Genomic DNA, 18,841 nt, shown 5'->3' on the forward strand with positions numbered 1-18,841 from the left:
TTATAAAATACAATTTCATTCTACAAGCCCACAGTATTATATAAACCCAAGCTAACATTCCACAAACCCAGGCTAACAAGGCTCAAGGCCTTCATTAACACTGAGGAATCTAGAAGTGATCTAGAATCTAGAAGAAACATGTGAAAGGACATGGAAAAGCATGTACACATGACCTATCACTGTCTTGGATATACAGGAAGATTCTGTTTTTACTTCAGTTACACATACTCTTCCACATTTTGTGTTTTTGAATCTACGAGTCTGAAATTGCTTTGCAACACTGTTGTGTTTTGCCATCATTTGCACATCTGTGAAATGCCACTCAAAATATAAGGGTTCCAATCAGTATACATGGCTTATAATCAGTCAATCAATGTTTCATTTTATGCCTGCCAGCAACCAATATGTTTTATTCTTTTATAATTCCAATTGTCTCTCTTGCTACTAATATGTAAAGAATTTACTGAAATCATGGTAGGCAAAATAATGTTTCAAGATATCTTACGAGTAAAAATGGAGCTATGAGATCCTTCACCTCAGAAGAATATCTAGCTGTTGGTGGTCTTTTAAACTGGCTTAACGCTCATAATGACGGAAAGGGTAATAAAGGTGTTTTCTTGGGATGCTATATTTATCAGATTTAAGTTCAATATAGAGTTGCAAATGATGTTGAAATGTGTAGCTACATTACAAAGAGATACACAAACTTGCCAGGACTTACCATCAGGAGGCAAAAACACAGCTCTGTCAATAGAAACTTCATGTCTGTTGCTTACCATCCTCAGATGATCTTTGACACTTCTAATTCATTTCTGTGTGTAACATCTCTCGGCATATTTTTTTCTGACTTCACTAGTTTGTTAGTTTCACGTTCCATGGATCATTTTGTGCGATAAATCGAAATGATGCATACGTTAGTAATTACTTATCCGCTACATTTTACACGTTACAAGAATATAATTTCTTCTGCGGAAGTGAATAATCGTTTTCTATGTTAAATGCTGACGCAATGGAAATTTGTTAACATTACAAAGTTTCCTGCTGGGAAACTGAGAAGACCCTGAACACATTATTTCCGGTCTTTCTTCTGTATAGGTAAAGGAAATTGGTGGTACATCTAGTGGATACGAAGTACCCATATGTACTCTCTTCGTAAACCGCACTTTGTAGTGGAATTCTGGCACGCACACATTCAGTGCTTTTGTGTGTGATTTCCTACAGTAGAATTAAATATCTTACTTGTTCGCGTATTTAAAACTGCACTTTACCTTCGCAATACTGGAGACAAGACTCTTACATTTGGTAAATTTTTCTCATTCAATTCATCATTTCAGAGTCAATGAAACTTCAAATAAATGCCTCGGTGCGAAACAGAGTAGGAAACTAAAACAAGTTATCCAGCGTTACGAAAACATCAAGCATATTTTCAGCTGTAATAAATTTACAGGCTTCTTGTATGTACGCATAATCTGTCAATAACACGGCTTTCGTTTCGCGCCACATTCGAACAAGCGCGAAGCGCGAGGCGTCGTCGATACGTTGGTAGCCCTGGTAATAACACTGATGTTTTACTATCTGTTTCATGTCATAGAGTGAAAAACTGTGTAAAATACAACGTTTTTAATTGTTTTAGAATTATTTTATAGACAGCTTTCAACTGAAAAGCAAATATGATCTCTTCCTAATACATCAGTTTGAGTTCAGTATTATCGATTACTACTGTACCTTCAGTTGCGCAGCGTAGTGTGTTCGTTTTCAGTAGTGAAGTAAATATTGTAGTTTTCGGTATGGCTGCTCCAGCAGCTTGTACTCGATTCAGTGATAACTATGATCTGAAGGAGGAACTAGGAAAGTAAGTAACATTTTGGAGCTTTATTTCGAATATAAGCCCGAATTATTCCAAAATATTTAACCCGCCACTGATTGGACTGGGCAGAGAGGCTGAGGCAGACGACACTTCGCCTCGTCCGTGGGGTGCTGAATACCCATCCACGAGAGTTCTTCAAATAACCTTTCGAAATATATATGCGCTAATGTTGTAAAGGGTCTCATTAATTACTTGAGAGACACACTACATCATCACTGTTTTCGCTTTTTTCTGGTTCTATAAACTGTCATATAACGACATGAAGTGTCAGATTCAATCAATAATCGTAAGCTCAGCCGCTCTTTTCAGTACCTCACAATGTTTCCACAGCTAGCGAAAACATTGTAATAAGTATCTTGTATTGATAAGTATTTTGTATTATAAGTTGATAATGAAGTTTCGATCTTAAATTTTTGTGGTGTGTGTTGCGACAGTTGCAGCAATTGTCAAATTTCTTAACACAAGGGATGCTTCGTAATATTTAACATATTCTGCACAACGAAAGCTGAACAAAATAGTTTTATCTGAAGTATTAAATGAGCACTGCATATGTCTTCACGCCAAATTTTGTTGTTTATTTCCTCGTCGAATTTAATGTGCACTTAATCTCTGTGAAAACTCAGTAAAACGTAAAGAGTATTCAAGAAAAAGTTCTTAATCGGAAAGGAAAGATAAATGCAAGCGAGAAGCAAATAATAGACAGAACAGCTTCAAAATGAATACATTTTATGACATATATAAAACTTCCGCCTTGCAGCTTCTGCATTCGTGAGTCATTTAAGTTGTACACTGAAAGTAAATTTAACAATGGTATAAAAAAAGGGAAAAAAAATCAAGCGTACATTGTTTCATAAACACCGAGCGCACATGCTGTGGTCGTTTGCAGCAGTCGTGCATATTTGGGAAAGAATAAAGAATGCCCTCAGCTGCAAAAGTATATTTTGGGTGTGTTGGTAGACAGCCTGTGTTATTTTTTCCCGGCGTCTCCATTGTACAATAATTCACAAGGCATGCCAATGGACTCACACACATGCTTATGAGAAAAAAATTGCACCGCGATGGTGTCATTGATTTTCTTGGGGGACTTTGCTGTTTTGGGCCTCTGCAGAAAACTTAAAAATATGCTGTAAACATTGTACTGATACAGAAATTTCTTCGTATGTTACTTTTCAGGCAGAGTAATGTATGAATGGACACCAATGGTGCTTTGCGCTGTGATTTAGTAATTTTAAGCAGTACATTTTATACGTATAGAAACCATGTAAGAAATAGCTGAAGCGAGGTTTCTATCGAATAGATGGCCCATATCTCTCTTTTTTACGGAGCTATTTTAATATTTGTACCTGACTGTTCTCCAGACATTTTGTCAGTACATTATTTTTGTGTTGTGAGTAATACAGTGTTACATAAAAATAAACTCATTATCAGTGATTTCTTGAGTTGAAACGTAATGAAGCACAAAGAAAAACTGAATATATTTTTCCAGGCTGTTTTATTCGCTGCGTTTGCAAATTGCAGTGTTTCTTTCTTTCTGTTACGTCAGACTTTCTTCCGACAGTCATTTCTTGATGCAGAGCACATGGTAACTGTGTTGTGTAAAACCAGGTACGGATCAAAATGCAGTATGACAAGCCTGATGATTCAACTCACAAAGAACCCGAAAAAGTTTTATTTAGACTGCTTTTTACCAAACTAGTACTTCCCCCGCTCTTTACTGTAGTCAGAATACCCAGAGTTACTTCACCGAGCAGCATCACAGTACCATCAGCGGAGTCGACGTCTAATCGGTTTTATCTATAAAGTTACGACGACACCCAAAGGACAACCCTTTGCAGAAGTATATAATGTGGTAGTTTACTACGAACTATTGACGTAGTCGCATATCATAAAATAATATACAGATCGATTAGGTCTCAACTTTTCTCTGTGCATTAACCAAGAAAGTTCAACAGAAAATGGCGCGAGCAACGCGGCGGTTAAGAAAACATGGATGGACTGCCGACAGGAATTGTTAGCTCAATGACGAATTGTTAGAGAAGCTGCCTCTTCTTTTCAACGATCACAGGCCCTATAGACCACGCGCTGCATCAGCGATCTGCTTCCATCTTCTTTTGTTTCTCTCCACCCTGCGGGGATTTCTAATACTCCACGTCCTTCTGTTTCATTTTTCCATCGTGTGCGAGTTCGGCCCAATTGTCTTGTTGCTTGCAGAGTGCCCTCAAATGCCTTCTTAGGAATTCTATTGGTTTCCATTCTAGCCATATGCCCAGCGCAGTGCAGTCTCCTACTTTTTAATCTATGGATAATAATGTGTTGCTTCATTATCTGATAAATGTCAGTGTTCTTTCGAACTCTCCATATGTCATTCTCCAACACTGGTCCCCAGATTTTTCTCATCACTTTTCTTTAGAAACCATTCAGTTTTTCTTCCTTAGTAAGCGTCCAGTTTTCCGAACCATGCGGTACTACTGGACAGATGATGGTGTTATATATTTTCGTTTTTGTGATGATCCACAGAGCTTTACTTTTGAGTAGGATGCTTAGAGCGTACAGACGCCATGACCCTAAGAGAGAGAAGCTTATGCCACAAAAAGACTGTCGTCTTATGTGATGGCCATGACAATACCTGCCTGCACAACGACGGAAAGTCATCGATGATGACCACGCGGTCTAGGGCGCCTTGCCGCTGTTCGCGCGCTCCTCCCGTCGGAGGTTCGAGTCCTCCCTCGTATATATATATATATATATATATATATATATGTGTGTGTGTGTGTAAACCAAGGGACCGATGACCTCAGCAGTTTGGTCCCCATAGGAACTTACCACCAAACTACCTACCGTCAATGATGTTCCACGAGAGCAGATTTCCATGATAAATGTGGAATACGTAGTAGACCCTCCCTGCCCCTGAACACACACACACACACACACACACACACACACACACACACACACACACACACACACACACACACACCTACCGTCAATGATGTTCCACGAGAGCAGATTTCCATGATAAATGTGGAATACGTAGTAGACCCTCCCTGCCCCTGAACACACACACACACACACACACACACACACACACACCTACCGTCAATGATGTTCCACGAGAGCAGATTTCCATGATAAATGTGGAATACGTAGTAGACCCTCCCTGCCCCTGAACACACACACACACACACACACACACACACACACACACACACACACACACACACACACACACACACACACAGATGACTGAGGTTTCGAGGAAAGATTTTTATGATTCAGGCAGATGACAAAACTGTAATACATCAGTCTCGCATCTCCTCTCCAGAGTCAAAGAAGACTACGTTCAAGCTGAAAAGAAATCCATTCTGATGACGTCGTATAGGTAATACTCTATGCACAAATAATACCAGCTACCAGGAGATGCAGTTTATTGTGGAAATTACCGTACCACGCCGTCCTACATCGTTAGTTTCAAAACTCCAGGCCAGTACACAATACATGCTGAAGTCTGTCATGGATAGATTTTCGACACTCGACAAGATACTTTCTGAATCCGTCACGAGATTTACACTCACATACGCCGTCCATATACGGTGGCATGAAGTAGCAACGTGCATTCGCACCTTTCTGATCAATGAGTGTACTCTCCAAACATTGTATGGATCCGCGACGACCGGTTGCCTGTTCACCGTCCAGCCCTGATGTGTTTAGGCTGTTTCCCAGTCACTTTTCCGTCTCTGGCGATTGCAGCCCACATAGGCTCAACGGGAGGCTCAACAGGACGGCGGCAATTTTAGTTGTTGTGAAAGCTCCACAGAGATGGTGGTGTGCAGGTGTCGACTGAACGTGGGGTGGAGGCTGAGTGGCGAACTGATCTTGAGATTTCACTACAAATTGTTCTGACTGCTTGCTGTCAGTATCAGTCCATGCCTCGCCTTTCCTCAACTGAAACTAAATTAATACGGCTGTCTATGTGACAGAGCAGAATGTGAGTTTCGTTTGTGAAGACCGTTTTTTAGTGACGCCTTTCTCCCTCACACACTTAGTACGCCCCACAACACTGAAAAATACTTTTTTTTTGCAAATGTTCTTAAGTGGTTCACTCTGAAACTTTACTGCAAGATCAGTACAGCTATTCCCCATGTGTTAAACGTTCAAAAGTTTATCTTCCTTGCTTACATGCTCAGTTCTATCGGGCATGTCTTACTGTATACAAGTAGAGATATTGAAGGAATGAGACATTACACTGGATTAAAAGGTAGTGGTTCATTGTGTTACTTAAGGCAGATTTTGTAACACTGAAATTTTGTGGATTTGATGATTCTAAAGACGATTTTACAGCTCTTCTCGCGTTGCACTTTAAATGGTTCAAATGGCTCTGAGCACTATGGTCTGTGGTCATCAGTCCCCTAGAACTTAGAACTACTTAAACCTAACTAACCTAAGGACATCACGCACATCCATGCCCGAGGCAGGATTCGAACCTGCGACCGTAGCAGTCGCACGGTTCCGGATTGCGCGCCTAGAACCGCGAGACCACCGCGGCCGGCACTTTTAAATAATGGATGGAGGTTTACTCACAGTTAGGTGCTACCGAGCAAGTTAAGGCCGTGGACTCTTGTTGCAGAGAAAGCTAAAGCTAACTGGCATCATCCTCTGTCCGGTCGCTGCAACTCGTGGTTTCGATGGTGTCTTTGTAAACTTTCGTCTCCCGCCACAATCAGACTAAGTCGTTGGCGTTATGTTTCCAAAATGCCTCGCTATTGACGGAATATAGATAGCTAACATTGACTTACAGCCAGAAACTGGTGGCTCCACAACTGGCAACATAGGTAACTAACGGCAATTTTGCGCCAGAAATAGGAACCGTTAGAACTGTACGTAAGCCCCTTATGTTTAACGTGAGACTACTCCACAATATATCGTGAAACAAGAGCACGATATAGGTTGCAAAGGCTGCCGGTGACAAGTGCGTTGTTTGTGGGATGTTAGGCTGGGCAGCCTCCATGGTGCTATTAGAGAGGAGGTTATATGATGTCACCGTGTGTAACATACTCCCTTCTTTTGTTACCATCATTCAGTACATCACTACTCTGCACTCGCGCTCGTCTCTGCCATCCACACGATGCAAATTCCCACGTAGTACCTATACTCCATTGGGGCTGTGGGGGCAGAACTGCAAACCACTAACATCATGCCCTTGCCGAGAAAGCAATGTGGCAAGAAAATTGTTTCGTAAGATAAACATTAATGTACACACCATTTTGCACTGCCAGTGTACTTCCGAACGCCTAGAAATATGTTCATTGTATGGCCAGATAAGATACAAAAGGCAGCCGTACCAAGAAGGAAAAGAGAAGAAATAAGTCTGCGGGAAGTCCTTACCAAAAGGAGGGACATCATAGCATCATAGCGAGACATGTGCCAAAGTATCCAAGAATAATTAACTTGGCACTTTAAGAGGAAGTTGAGAGGAAAATGGCTGTGGGAGATGAGAATTAGACCATATAAAATACGTAGAGCGTCAGAGATAGTAAACATGCAGATATGATTAGGTTGCTAAAAGATGGAGCAGATAGATGGCGCCATCAGGTCTGTTGAAAGGCTGAAAACAAATACGAAAATCCCTGTTTTAGTCATCAGTCTTCTGATTAGTTTGATGCGGTCCGCCACAAATTCCACTTCTGCGTCAACATCTTCATTTCAGAGTAGCACTTGCAGCGTACGCCCCCAATTATTTGTTGAATATATTCCAGGTTCTGTCATTTGGTACAGTTTTCCCTTGTACATCTCCCACTAGTACTATGAAATTATTCCCTGATGTCTTAGCACATGTCCTATCATCCTGTCCTTTCTTCTTGTCAGTATCTTCCATGTGATCGTTTCTTCGCTGATTCTGCGGAGAACCAACTTATTTCTCGTCAGTGAGTAGCCCACATTTTGGTTGAATGCCCCCTTCTTTTGGCTCTGCGTGCTAAGTACAGACTCCCCCGCACTTTACATTTGATGTTGGCTGACGATTCCCGGATTGTCGACCTGGTTCTTCGTTTCCTCCGGGAAAGTGGTTTTTATTCTCAGTTCTAAGGTTTTCAATCTCTCTCCGGTGTTGGGGCAGGGCGGTGAGTGTTGTGGTGTCTCCCACTGCAAGCCGTGTTTGGAGATTCCCGACTCCCCTCCCTGGCCGAGATCCTCTTTTCTTCCCCTTTTACTCTGTTTTTTATCATTTTTCGGGTTGATTAGTCTCCTTTTCCCATACGCACTTCTCCATTTTAGCGGTTGCACTTTTTAAGTCGCAGGTGGTTTTGCCTCTGCTGCTTCCGAGGTGGGGTGTTTCGTGCCTCCAGAATAGCGTTGGGTTCGCTCTCTTGCTGACTTACCTCATTTTGTTTTTACCATTGACAACATGACTGCCCTTTTACATTTTTTAGCCTTTTCCATTTTATCGTTCTGACTTTTCTGAGATGTCACAATATCGGAGTGGAACACATTTGAAACACGGGACTGATGACCTTGCTGTTTGGTCCTTTCAACCCCAACCAACAACAACATCATTTCTCGTCAGCCCAACTGACTCTCAAAATCCTTCCGAACCACCACATCTCAAACGCTCCGATTCTTGTATTTTCCGGTTTTCCCACAGTCCATGGTTGTGTGCTCTAGGCGCACATTATCAGAAATCTCTTCTTCAAATTAAGGCCTGTGTTGGTTATTAGTAGATTCATTTGATCAGGAATGCCCGCTGAGCTCGAGCTAATCTGCTTTTTATACTCTCCTTGCTTCGTTCAGCATGTTATTTTGCCTGAAAGGGTGCAGAATTCCTGCACTTCGTGGTCACAAATCATAATAAATTTATCGCTAATCTCATTCCTCCTCCTCCGCGATACTTGCGCCTTTCTCCGGTTTACTCTCAACATATATTCTATACTCATTACACTCTTCATACCATTCAGCAGGTTCTGTTCTACACCCTCCCTCGTACAGCTGTGTCATCCGCGACTCTTACCACTGATTTCCTTTCACCCTGAATTTTAATCCCATTGTTGCATCTTTCTTTTATTTTCGTCATTGGTTGTTTGACGTATAGATCGAACATTAGGGGCTAAAGACTGCATCCCTTTCTAATACCCTTTTTAATCCGAGCAGTTTGTTCTCGTTCTTTCAACCTTATTGTTCTCTCTTGATTCTTGACATATTCCTTATAGCTTACTCTTATTCTTCTCATAATTTCGAGCATCTTGCACCGTTGCAAACTGTTTCTATTTTTTTTCTTGTCTTGCTACCGTTGTCAAACGCAACGTCACAGGTCCTCTCCGGTGCCTTTACATTTCTTGGAGCTATACTGATTGTCCTCTAACAAATTCTCAATTTTTTTATCCATTCTGCTGTATATTTTCCCTGTCAACAGCTTGGATGCATGAGCTTTTACGCCGATTATGCGATAGTTCTCCCACGTATCTGCCCTTGCTATCTTCGGAATTGGGTGAATGATGCTCTTCCGAAAGTGTGATGGTATGTTGCCAGTCTCATAGACTCTATACACAAGTTTGAATAGTCGTAGTTCGGTTGCGATTTCTCACAATCATTTCAGAAAATTTCAGCGGAATGTTATCCATCCCTTATTCCTAATCTGATATCGACTCTTCCAAATCTCTTTTCAATTCTGACACTAACACTAAATCTCCCATCTCCGTAGCTGGGAGCTCCAACGTTAGGCGCGTTATGGGGCCACTTAGGGACATGGCTACCGAGAAGGGAAAGAAAACCAATGTGCACTCCGTGTGTTTACCGGGTGGAGTCATTCCAGACGTGGAACGGATCCTCCCAGATGCCATGAAAAGTACAGGGTGCAGCCAACTGCAGGTGGTGGCTCTCGTCGCCACCAATGATGTGTGTCACTTTGTATCCGAAGAGATTCTCTCTTGTTTCGAGCGGCTGACAGAAGTGGTAAACGCTACCAGTCTTGCTTGCAAGATGAAAGCAGAGCTGACCATTTGCAGCCTAGGGGACAGGGCCGATTGCGGACCTCTGGTACAGAGCCGAGTGGAGGGTCTGAATCAGAGCCTCCGACGGTTTTGCGACCATGTAGGCTGCAGATTCCTCGACTTGGGCCAAAGGGTGGTTGGGTTTCGGGCTCCGCTGAATAGGTCAGGTGCCCACTATACGCAGGAGGCAGCTACAAGGGTAGCAGGGACAGTGTGGCATGGACTGGACGGTGTTTTAGGTTAGAGCGTCCCGGGAAAACACAAGAAGGGCTTCAGTAACAATGGGTGCAGGCCGAACACAGGAAGAAAGTAGATGCAGGATCCATTGGTATAACAGTTGCAAATTGTCGCAGCTGTGTTGAGAAAGTCCCAGAGCTCCAAGCGCTAATAGAAAGCACTGATGCTCAAATCGTTACAGACACTGAAAGCTGTCTAAAGCCGGAGATAAGCTCACCCGAAATTTTTGCGAAGAACCTAAGGGCGTTCCAAAAGGGTAGGATAACCAAGGTTGGCGGTGGCGTGTTTGTTACTGTTTGAAGTAGATTATCTTGTGACATTGAAGTAGATAGTTCCTGTGAGTTAGTATGGGCAGAAATCATTGTTGGCAACCGGAATAAAATAATAATTTGATTCTTTTACCGACCTCCCAGTTCAGATGATACAGTTACTGAAAGGTTCAAAGAAAACTTGAGTTTGATTTCAAACATGTACCCGACTCATACGATTATAGATGATGGTGACTTTAATTTACTCTCGATATGTTGAGGAAAATACGTTTTTAATTCCGGAGGTTCGCATAAAAAATCATCTCAAATTGTGCTAAACGCATTCTCTGAAAATTATTTCGAACAGTTAGTTCATGAGACCACGCGAGTAGTAAACGGTTGTGAAGACACACTTGACCTCGTAGTAAAAAATAATCCTGAGTTAATAACGAGCATCAAAACGGATACAGTAATTAGTGAACACAGGGTTGTCGTAGCGAGACTGGATATTGTAATCTCCAAAGCTTCCAAAAATAAATGCAAGATATACCTATTCAAAAAAGCAGATAAAAGTTACCTTGACGCTTTCCTGTGAGACAATCTCCACTCCTTCCAAATTAATAGGTGTTGACCAGATGTGGCTTGAATTCAAAGAAATAGTACCGGCAGCAATTGAGAGATTTATACCAAATAAATTAACAAACGACGGAGCTGATCCTCCTAGGTTCACAAAACGGGTCAGTACACTGTTGCAGAAACAACGAAACAAACATGCCAAATTTAAACAGACGCAAAATCCCCAAGATTGGCGGTCTTTTACAGAAGCTCGAAATTTAACGCGGACTTCAATGTGAGATGCTTCTAATAGTTTCCACAACGACACTTTGTCTCGAAACTTGGCAGAAAATCCAATGAGATTCTGGCCGTATGTGAAATATGTTAACGGCAAGAAACAGTGTTCTCTGCGCGATAGCAATGGAGATACTATCGAAGACAGTGCTGCCAAAGCAGAGTTACAGCCTTCCGAAATGCCTTCACAAAAGAAGACGAAGTAAATGTTCCAGAGTTCGAACCAAGAACAACTACAAATATGAGTGAAGCAACTTAAATCACTTAATAAAACCAAGTCTTCTGGTCTAGACTATATACCAGTTAGGTTCCTTTCAGAGTATGCTGATACATTAGTTCCATACTTAACAATCATATAAAACCGTTCGTTCGACGGTAGATCCGTACTCAAAGACTGGAAAGTTGTACAGGTCACACCAATATTCTAGAAAGGTAGTAGGAGTAATCCACTAAATTACAGGTCCATATCATGCAGCAGGATTTTTGCACCTATATTGTGTTCTAACATTATGGATTATCTGGAAGAAAACGGTCTATTGACACACTATCAGATGGTTCAAATGGCTCTGAGCACTATGGGACCTAACATCTCAGGTCATCTGCCCTCTAGAACTTAGAACTACGTAAACCTAACTAACCTAAGGACATCACACACATCCATGCCCGAAGCAGGATTCAAACTTGAGACGGTAGCGGTCGCGCGGTTCCAGATTGAAGCGCCTAGAACCGCTCGGCCACACCGGCCTGCTTGATACACTGTCAACATGGATATGGAAACTATCGTTCTTGTGCAACACAACTAGCTCTTAATTCGCATGAAGTGTTGAGTGCTATTGACAAAGGATTTCAGATTGATTCCGTATTTCTAAATTTCCGGAAGGTTTTTGACACTGTAACACACAAGCGGCTTGTAGTGAAATTGCGTGCTTATGGAATATCGTCTCAGTTATGGGACTAGATTCGTGATCTCCTGTCAGAGGTCACAGTTCGTAGTAATTGACGGAAAGTCATCGAGTAAAACAGAAGTGACTTCTGCCGTTCCCCAAGGTAGTGTTAAAGGCCGTCTGAGGTTTTTTGCAGATGACGCTGATGTTTATCGACTAATAAAGTCATCAGAAGATCAAAACAAATTGGAAAAAATTAGGAAAGATATCAGTATGGTACGAAAATCAGCAGTTGACTTCAAATAACGAAAAGTGTGAGGTCATCCACATGAGTGCTGAAAGGAATTCGTTAAACATCGCTTACACGATAAATCAATCAAATCTAAAGGCCTTAAGTGCAACCAAATACCTAGAAATCACAATTACGAAGAACTTAAATTGGAAGGAAAACATAGAAAATGTTGTGGGGAAATCTAATCAAAGCCTGCGTTTTATTGGCAGGACACTAGAAAATGTAACAGATCTACTAAGGCGACTGCCTACACTACACTTGTCCGTCCTCTTTTAGAACACTGCTGCGCAGTGTGGGATCCTTACCAGATAGGATTGACAGAGTAAACCGAAAAAGTTCAAAGAAGGGAATCACGTTTTATATTAACGTGAAGTAGGGGAGAGAGTGTGTCGCTGAAATGATACGGGATTTGGAGTGGACATCATTAAAACAAAGGCGTTTTTCGTTGCGACGAAATCTTCTCACGAAATTCCAATCACCAACTTTTTCCTCTGAATGCCAAAATATTTTGTTGACACCGATTTACATAGGGAGAAACGATCACCACGCAAAATAAGGGAAATAAGAGCTCGTACGGAAAGATATAGGTGTTCGTTTTCCCGCGCGCTATACGATATTTGAATATTAGAGAATTGTGTAGGTGGTTCGATGAACCCTCTGCCAGGCACTTAAATGTGATTTATCCATGTAGATGTATTCCATACCAATTCCAGTTTCTGTCACGTCATCAGATATGTCCTCTCCCTCGTAAATGTTTCCATGTGCTCTCTCCATGTATGTACCCTTTCCTCCACCCATTCGCATTGCACTCTTTGTTATGGCCCTTGCTTTTAATTTCAACGGATGTTGTTGTGACTTCCCTGTGTGCTGAATCAGTCCTTCCGACGACCATTTCTTTTTAGATTTCTTCACCTACAGCCATTTCGTCTTGGCTTCCTCGCACGTCCTATATACACTCCTGGAAATGGAAAAAAGAACACATTGACACCGGTGTGTCAGACCCACCATACTTGCTCCGGACACTGCGAGAGGGCTGTACAAGCAATGATCACACGTACGGCACAGCGGACACACCAGGAACCGCGGTGTTGGCCGTCGAATGGCGCTAGTTGCGCAGCATTTGTGCACCGCCGCCGTCAGTATCAGCCAGTTTGCCTTGGCATACGGAGCTCCATCGCAGTCGTTAACACTGGTAGCATGCCGCGACAGCTTGGACGTGAACCGTATGTGCAGTTGACGGACTTTGAGCGAGGGCGTATAGTGGGCATGCGGGAGGCCGGGTGGACGTACCGCCGAATTGCTCAACACGTGGGCGTGAGGTCTCCACAGTACATCCATGTTGTCGCCAGTGGTCGGCGGAAGGTGCACGTGCCCGTCGACCTGGGACCGGACCGCAGCGACGCACGGATGCACGCCAAGACCGTAGGATCCTACACAGTGCCGTAGGGGACCGCACCGCCACTTCCCAGCAATTTAGGGACACTGTTGCTCCTGGGGTATCGGCGAGGACCATTCGCAACCGTCTCCATGAAGCTGGGCTACGGTCCCGCACACCGTTAGGCCGTCTTCCGCTCACGCCCCAACATCGTGCAGCCCGCCTCCAGTGGTGCCGCGACAGGCGTGAATGGAGGGACGAATGGAGGCGTGTCGTCTTCAGCGATGAGAGTCGCTTCTGCCTTGGTGCCAATGATGGTCGTATGCGTGTTTGGCGCCGTGCAGGTGAGCGCCACAATCAGGACTGCATACGACCGAGGCACACAGGGCCAACACCTGGCATCAAGGTGTGGGGAGCGATCTCCTACAATGGCCGTAAACCTCTGGTGATCGTCGAGGGGACACTGAATAGTGCACGGTACATCCAAACCGTTAGCGAACCCATCGTTCTACTATTCCTAGACCGGCAAGGGAACTTGCTGTTCCAACAGGACAATGCACGTCCGCATGTATCCCGTGCCACACAACGTGCTCTAGAAGGTGTAAGTCAACTACCGTGGCCAGCAAGATCTCCGCATCTGTCCCCCATTGAGCATGTTTGGGACTGGATGAAGCGTCGTCTCACGCGGTCTGCACGTCCAGCAGCAACGCTGGTCCAACTGAGGCGCCAGGTGGAAATGGCATGGCAAGCCGTTCCACAGGACTACATCCAGCATCTCTACGATCGATCGTCTCCATGGGAGAATAGCAGCCTGCTTTGCTGCGAAAGGTGGATATACACTGTACTAGTGCCGACATTGTGCATGCTCTGTTGCCTGTGTCTATGTGCCTGTGGTTCTGTCAGTGTGATCATGTGATGCATCTGACCCCAGGAATGTGTCAATAAAGTTTCCTCTTCCTGGGACAATGAATTCACGGTGTTCTTATTTCAATTTCCAGGAGTGTATTTCATTCGTAAGTGACCTATTGCTGTATTCGTGGCTTTCCTTGAACACTTTTGTACTTCCTTCTTCTTTGATCAGTTGCTATATTTCTTCTGTTACCCTAGGTCTCTTCGTAGCTACATCACATTAATAAGTGTTCAGTAGATAATGAATACGAGATATCGTAATGATGTGGAACGCGTCAGTTTTACATAAAGCCACATGGAGTAATTAATTTTTTTCTTTTTTTTTACAACTGTTACTTCACATCTAAAAATTCATCTACTGAGTAGGAAGAGGTGTCATTCAGAAATTCTTTTAATTTGTTTTTAAATGCTGTTTGACTATTTGTCAGACTTTTAATGCCATTTTGTAAATGACCAAAGATTTTTGTGGCAGCATAATTCACCCCTTTCTGTGCCAAGGTCAGATTTAACCCAGAATAGTGAAGATCATCCTTTATCTTAGTGTTGTAGCCACGCACTTTGCTATTATTTTTGAACTGGGATCGGTTATCAGTAATAATTGAAGATATGTATTGTGAAGATACTGTGAATATTCCTAATTCTTTAAATAAATGTCTGCAAGGTGATCTTAGGTAGGATCCAGCTATTATGCTGATTACACGCTTTTGTGCAATTAATACTTTTTCTTTTAATGATCAAGTACCACAAAATATGACGCCGTTTGAAAACAGTGAATGAAAATAGGCGTAGTACGCTAATTTGCTGATATCTTTATCGACAAAATTTGCAATAACCCTAATGGTATGAGTAGCTGAACTCAAACGTTTCAACAGAGCAGTGTGTTTCTTCCAGTTCGATTTCTCATCAATGCACACACCCAGAAATTTTGAATGTTCTGTCTTAGCAACAAACTATATTCATCAACAGTGCTGTGCCATTTACTGTACAGTAGTATACTGTGTTTTCTCAAAATTTAATGAGAGTCCGTTTGCAAAGAACCAATTATTAATTTTCCGAAAAAGATTATTTACAATTTCCTTAGCTAACTCTTGTATCTTTTGGGTGTGATTACTATACTCGTATCGTCAATAAAGAGAACTAACTTTGCATCTTCATGAATACAGATCGGCAAGTCATTAATATATATATTAAGATCAATAAGAGACCAAACCTAAACCCTGTGGGACACTTTTCTTGATACCTCCCCAGTTGGAGGACTCAGCAGACTGTCTGTACTGTTAATTTCAAATTTCTGCATACTTCCAGTTAAATACGAATTAACCCATTTGTGCACTGCCACACTCATGTCTCAATACTTTAGCTTATCTATAAGAATTACCTTCCTTGTACCTATGATTCGTCTGACCACCATATTAAACTCATTAATATAGTTTAATGATCTTGATTAGTATTGTGTGGAGTCTGAAATTGTTGCTGAGGAGGTGCTGTATAGTAAAAGGGGGCAACATTGGCGGTAAATCAAACGAGTGAAGTAACAAAAGGTAAAAGCCTGAAGTATTTTTGAGATGGAATGTAATCCAGCAGCTAAAGCGTAAGTTTAGGTTCGTATTTCCTTGGCCGAAACGATCTTTTTTATTTCTTTTTTATTTAATTTTAGCGATTTCCAAGATCATACGAAATCCTTGTTATAACACCATGTGTACTTTACTGAGTAGTATTGCCATCAGAGACCACCTATCATAGCACATTAAAACTAACTAGTTAATCACAGTGTGGGGTGCTGTAATTACGGTACTAACAGTTTCCTTAAGAATCTCGCTCGGAGCTGAATGCAGGATTTCGATATGTGGGGCTGAGCTCTTGGAAATTTTGTGTCACCATGTAGTCTCCAAATTCTCCAGAGTAAACGAAAGTGCTCTCTTAATCTGTTCACGAGGTACCTGGAGAAACGTTAACCAATGAATGTGATTTCTGTCCTCAACGAATTCTCAGAGGAATCACTAATCACACACGTATTTTAAGACAACGAAAGGAGTGCGGAGGGAAGAGGGAGGAAGAGAGAGAAAGAAAGAGAGAGAGAGAGATTATTCTAAGCCAGGGATAATGGCTTCAGAATAAGGTTTTAGCGAAATAATATTCGTTATTTTTTTTAAAAAACCCAAAACAGACTTGTCATTATGAGGACTCTTTAGTTAGCAATGTTAATAAATTATGACTGTTGAATTCATGGTGACATCAGAAATACGCTACTCTCTCATCTTCCTGTATAGCACTTTGTTGAACGTAGCAGACTAACGTCTTTGTGACTTAGCGAAGTGGTTCCTAATTTGCGTACATTGGTGTTGTTTAGTGTTCATCCACAGCTTAGTACATGAGTAAAAACAACCAGGGGATGAGTCAAGATAACCTGCTCCCTGGAAAAGAAATTTCCTCAAAGTCAAATTCGCGTCCTGCACCGCCATCTAGCCGGACAGACATACGTATGAATTTAGTATTAGTTTGAAGAAAGGCAGAAAATGTAACGGGTGTTGACTAATAATAAGCTTACCCAGAATCGTGAAATCTGAAAATTATTTCGTCATTCACTGCGAAACTAACAGGATTTCCTTTTACCCCCTTTCACCTTTCCCAGCTCATACACACAGTGTGTTTCGAAGTCTTTGCAATAAACTTCTAGGGATTTCATACAACGTTATGGGAATCACCTTTTGACAGACATAATGCTCTGTGCTAGGCGTCCTTCTGTGTCGATTATGCCCTAAGAGGCGGCGGGGGGTAAGCAATCTTCGTGTTCGCATACAATGTATTGCATATCATCTAGTCATCTGCTCCACGGGGAAGATGGTAGCCCGAGCAAAATCGAAGTTCCTGAATCGCTTCTAAAATATCTTGCTTGGCCTAGACACACTTACTCTTATGGTGGCCTAGACACACTTACTCTTATGCTTTTCTTGTTAAAAATATCTACATCAGTTTACTGTCGTAGGTAGTATGGTGCACACTTCGTTATTAGACCGTGCTAGTTCGGTGAAATTTCGTCGTTCTAGGGCCGGCAAATACTTTAGGACACCTAGCGTCACAGGACAGTTGACGAGAACGGAACATGATCCTAAGATAAACATACCACACATCGATTTTATGTATATTTATCAGGCACATCTGAAGATGAGACTAGAAGTATCGAAATCGATCATGATAAAAGAAAAAATCAAAATCATTTAATTGCAGTCTGAGGCCAATTCATTCTGACTCTCATGAGTTTTTATTCATATTTTGTTGAGGCAGAACGGCGCCCACATTATCACCTGTCTCCAGACAATAGTGTCGTTGACAACAATTTCAGTATCTTGTGTAGTTTCGTGTTGGTACAATCGCGCATAAGAGAGGATCAAAGAGATGTCGCATGCCGTCTTCAGAAACAGAGCTGAATCCTGCTTCCACCTGTTGGCATAGATTGTCAAAGGATGCTGATGAGACAGATGCTGTATCAGTATGCTCCACCCTGCTCAGTGTGATGAAGGATACGTGAAAAACCGACTGAAAAATTTGCCAGGTTCTACTTGGATTATACCCTGCGACCTCTCGATTCCTGGTATGAACTTGACTACTAGACCATAATACCCTGTTTATCATACACCAAAAGTGACTTGTTATTCCATCCATTTTCTCTCCTCCTTGCCATTTATACCACGTGGATGTAGATTTTATAGTTTATTCCAGTGACCACACTCTGCGCTACTGATGTTCTGCGCCGGCTACTTGATATTCTTCCCAGATTTTCCTTTTTTAGGAAAACATTCCAGTCTTTCTTGCCCATATGGTGTTAATCAGTGTCCGTTCTTCACCGATTTCTTTTAATACTGACAAAGAATTTTTTTTTAGCTCCCATAACGTTATTAAAAGAAAGATCAGTGTGAATTAACAAATAAAAAATGCCTCAATCTACAGCCACTGAATATACGAATAGAAAGAGGAAAAATGGTCAAGTCATCTACTAGGAGTGCTTTATGGTATGGCTGTGAATTGTGGGCTCCTGGAAAACAGATTAGGAAAAATTAGAAGTAGAAGAGGTGTGACTACGGTTTCTGGAGGAAAGTAATAAAAACGTCATTTTCATAACACAGCAAAGAACCTAATTCCTGTTTCTCTGTTGCCTCCCAGTCGATTTTTATGTCTTGGGGGGGTTGAGTTTGTCGTTCGC

The 18,841-nt window shown here is 42.1% G+C and overlaps 1 protein-coding gene across 29 annotated transcripts in view; it reads left to right on the top strand.

The window, feature by feature from the left end:
* The first annotated feature begins 1,713 nt into the window (after positions 1-1,713).
* The window catches only part of LOC126354726 (calcium/calmodulin-dependent protein kinase type II alpha chain), a 976,610-nt gene continuing 959,482 nt past the window's right edge, over positions 1,714-18,841 (top strand). For 21 of the 29 annotated variants that reach the window (XM_050004586.1, XM_050004623.1, XM_050004614.1 and 18 more), the window contains exon 1: positions 1,716-1,852. In XM_050004586.1, the coding sequence (XP_049860543.1) occupies positions 1,788-1,852 (65 nt within the window). In that variant the 5' untranslated portion in view covers positions 1,716-1,787. Of the gene's footprint in view, positions 1,853-18,841 lie in introns of all 29 variants that reach the window. The other 8 variants (XM_050004823.1, XM_050004750.1, XM_050004741.1 and 5 more) reach the window with 2 other exon arrangements.

This window comes from Schistocerca gregaria, chromosome 1 (genome assembly GCF_023897955.1).
Source record: "Schistocerca gregaria isolate iqSchGreg1 chromosome 1, iqSchGreg1.2, whole genome shotgun sequence".
NCBI lineage: Eukaryota > Metazoa > Arthropoda > Insecta > Orthoptera > Acrididae > Schistocerca > Schistocerca gregaria.